A 4,009-nucleotide genomic window follows, 5' to 3' on the forward strand; every position below is an offset into this window, starting at 1 on the left:
ATATTTATATTTATTTTATTTTTTATCCTTTGATTTAAATTTTTATTTTAATTTGTTTAATTTTTATCTCATCTTTAGTTAGTGTTATATGCGTTTTGACACTTTTATTATTATTATTTTTTCAAATATTACTAGTTATATTTAATTTATTATATTTTAGTTGCCAAGGCAAATTTGTAATTTTTGTTAAGTATGAATTTTTAATTTATTTGATCTCACTTTTATTTCAATTAACAAAACTGTTTATAATAGTTTTAATTTTAGTTAACGATAACAAACCTGAAATGTACTATATAATAAATATTAAACCGCAATATTTCCCTATAATAAAATGTTTTACTAAAAGTGTAAAATGCCACATGGGAACTTCGGTAAAACATTTGAAGTAACGAAACAAACCAATGAATCAGTTCAAATGATTCAAACTCATTCAAATAAATAAATCAAACCTACTAACAGTAATGGCAATTGTTTAAATCAGAAATGCTACACTGTAAAAATAAATTTTTAGAAACTGTAAAAAAAAATAAATAATTGCAGTAGCCTACATTTTCAGTTTTTTTGTTAACTTTCACGTTTGATTCGAAGTCTTACTTGCCATTTCTTTGTAACTATTTGTGAAATTTAATGACAATTTCTGTGTGAAAATTGTTTCAAAGTAGGGCTGCAAAACGATAAATCGCGATTAATGTTTACATAATGTTGTGTGTGTACTATGTATATTTATCATGTATATATAAATACACACATATATGTATATATTAAAAAAATATTTGTGTGTGTATATATATATATATATATATATATATATAATACTATAATTTATATTATATATAAATATAAATATTTCATATATAAATCTAACATATTTTTCCTTAATATTTACATGTATGTGTGTATTTTTAAATATATACTAAATATAAACAGTACGCACACATATAATATGTAAACAAACTTTTATTTTGAATGTGATTAATCGCGATAAATTTTTTGCATTCCTATTTCAAAGAAAATACTTTTTTTTCAGTGCAGTAAAACATCTTTAAATGCTCTAGCAAAAAACGAGACGAGGAAAATTAAAATGAATAAAAAGTGCATAAAATCATGTTGCTTGCTTTCGATATATCGCTCAGCCCTAGTTAGCACGTTTTATTAGCGCACCCATAACAGGCGCTGCTGAGCGATGTACAAAAAAACATAAAACAGCAAAGTCCGTCAAGCATCAGGTGAAGAAATCTTTCGAGATGGCTTCTACGAAATTTGGTGCCGACATCAGGATCCCGATGGTGCAGAGGATAGTGAAAATGGAGAACGCCATTAAACACAAGCGATCGATTACCGCCGCCGCGAACTTCCACTCATTACACACGTTCTCGTCCTCATCCTGGTTGCGAAACCTTTTAGCAATGTATCGCACCTCCTCCAGAATTTTAGCCAGTTCCAGTTCCAAAGCCCCGCCCACAATGCCACCGTTGACCCGCCCCCTGATTCCGGCCCCACCCCCGAGTGAGGGCATGGTCGCCCCCGGCAACAGCACGTCTTCCTCGGCAGAGGCCATGATTCGTCCGCAGAGGACGCCGTGCGAATCATGGGAAGATGCGTAGTGGACTCCCTCCATGCCTCTGAAGCCGATGTACAGCATGTTGCTGGGCTGCAGCGCCCCCTGGCTGACAGAGAGCTCCACGCTGGACACGCTCCCGCGCCGAGGGGGTTTGTTGTGGCAGGCCAGATGGATCCGCTCCTCGCCGGGTCGCCGCATGCGCAGGAACCAGGCGCACCAGTTCAGGAGGATAACGCGTGTCTGGACGACAAAACACAACAATACAGTGGCCCCAGCAAAACATTTGAGCACTTAATCCACAGTTAAAAATATGTATGAAATAAAAATAACTAAATAAATAAATGCTTTGGAAATGTAAAGCTTTTTGTATCTAAAATTAAAAATACACAGGATTTAAAATATAAATATATTATTAATGTAACTAAAAACATAAATACTCATTATCATTAAAATGAAAACAAACAAATAAATTACATTTACAAATAAATAAATAAATGAATGAATAAATAAATGCTTTGATAATATAAAGCTTTTGTATCTAAAATGAAAGATTAGTGCTGTCAAACGATTAATCGCGATTAATCGCATCCAAAATAAAAGTTTTTGTTTACATAATATATGTGTGTACTGTGTATATTTATTATGTATATATTATGTATATGTATATTCATAAATAAAAACACATTCATTTATATATTTAAGAAAAATGTTTATATATTAAATATATTATATTAAATATAATAATATAAATATATAAATGCATATACATGTAAATATTTTCAAAATATATACTGTATGTTTATATTTATACAACAGTTTGTTCTGGTTCTCAAATCTGATTGGTTGAGAACCGTGAGATATTGTACTGGTAAGGCAAGACAAGGCAAGTTTATTTATATAGCACATTTCGTACCCTTTTTTTACCACACTACATGTAAATACATGTAAACATTTTCAAAATATATACTGTATGTGTGTGTATTTATATATACATAATAAATAAACACAGTACATATACATATATTATGTAAACATAAACTTTTATTTTGGATGCGATTAATCGCGATTAATCGTTTGACAGCACTAATAAAAATACACCCAGATTAAAACATATAAATATATTATTCATGTAATAAAAACAAAATACTCGTTATCATTAAAAATGAAAAAGTATTTGAAAACTTAATCGACAGTTAAAAATATATTAATTATGTATGAAATAAAAATAACTAAATAAATAAATGCTTTGGAAATGTAAAGCTTTTTGTATCTAAAATTTAAAATACACCTAGAATTAAAATATAAATATATTATTCATGTAATAAATACAAAATTGTCATTATCATTAAAAATGAAAACAAACAAACAAATAAATGCTTGCTTGCTTTGGTAATGTAAAGCTTTCGTATAAAAATTATAAAAGAAAACAATTAAAAATATAAATATATTATTAATGTAATAATAAACAAAATACTCATCATTAAAAATTAAAACTAATAAAGAAATTACATTTAAAATGAATAAATAAATGAATGAATAATTAAATACACACACAAACACGTGAATCAGTAAACAAATAGCCTAAGTACACTAAAAAGACTACTGTACAATATTTCATCATTAGCTTGTTTGAATTTTGACCTGAAATAAATAAAAAGCAAAAAACAAACAAACAAACAAATGCTTAGGATATGTGAAGCTTTTGCAGCAAAAATTAAAAATACATACATAATTAAAAATATATTAATAAATGTATGAAATAAAAACAAAATAATAAACAAAAAGCAAAACAAATAAATAAATAACCAACCTATGCACCCATCCATGCAAAAACTACAAAGACTATTGTATGTAATGATTAGTTTGTTTGAACTTAAACAATGAAATCAAAAATAAAATTAGAAATAAAAAATTATAACAAAGGGATGTGATGAATAAATGGTGGATGGACAAACAAATAAATAGATAAATAAATAACCGATGCACCCATCCATGCAAATAGTACAAAGACTACTGTATTGTATGATTAGCTAGTTTGCACTCTTAACAAGCACTTAATGATGTATTTGCATAACTCAGTGAAGTGTTAGATATTCGCTGAGTCAATACGACCGAATCAATGCCGGCTCATCATAATGCTCTTGGCTTTTCCGCAGACGTTCGCTGCTTCCTCCTAATTGGTGCTGGAATATTTATTGTAATTCTAGACGACAGAGGCATGAAACCTCTTTTTCAAGCAAAAATGAGAATTAATATTTCATGTTGGCTGTGTTAAGCTTTTCGAAAAATGTGCCAAAGCAATTGAGAAAAACTGTAATAATGTATGAAAAAAGCAAAATGTCATTAAAAGTTGATAGACAGACAGACAGACAGGCAGACAGACAGACAGAACGATAGATAGATAGATAGATAGACAGACAGACAGACAGACAGACAGACAGACAGACA

General features: G+C 29.3%; 1 protein-coding gene across 1 annotated transcript in view; it reads right to left on the reverse strand.

Annotated features, from left to right (window-relative positions):
• Positions 1-1,222: 1,222 nt before the first annotated feature.
• The window catches only part of LOC107694999 (neuronal acetylcholine receptor subunit alpha-7), a 29,279-nt gene continuing 26,492 nt past the window's right edge, over positions 1,223-4,009 (reverse strand). Inside the window, exons 10-11 of the mRNA XM_016494750.1 lie at positions 1,610-1,801; positions 1,223-1,543 (exon numbers count right to left, since the gene is read on the reverse strand). Of these exons, the coding sequence (XP_016350236.1) occupies positions 1,223-1,543; positions 1,610-1,801 (513 nt within the window). The remainder of the gene's footprint in view (positions 1,544-1,609; positions 1,802-4,009) is intronic.

This window comes from Sinocyclocheilus anshuiensis, unplaced genomic scaffold (assembly GCF_001515605.1).
Source record: "Sinocyclocheilus anshuiensis isolate Anshui unplaced genomic scaffold, SAMN03320099.WGS_v1.1 scaffold923, whole genome shotgun sequence".
NCBI classification, from domain to species: domain Eukaryota; kingdom Metazoa; phylum Chordata; class Actinopteri; order Cypriniformes; family Cyprinidae; genus Sinocyclocheilus; species Sinocyclocheilus anshuiensis.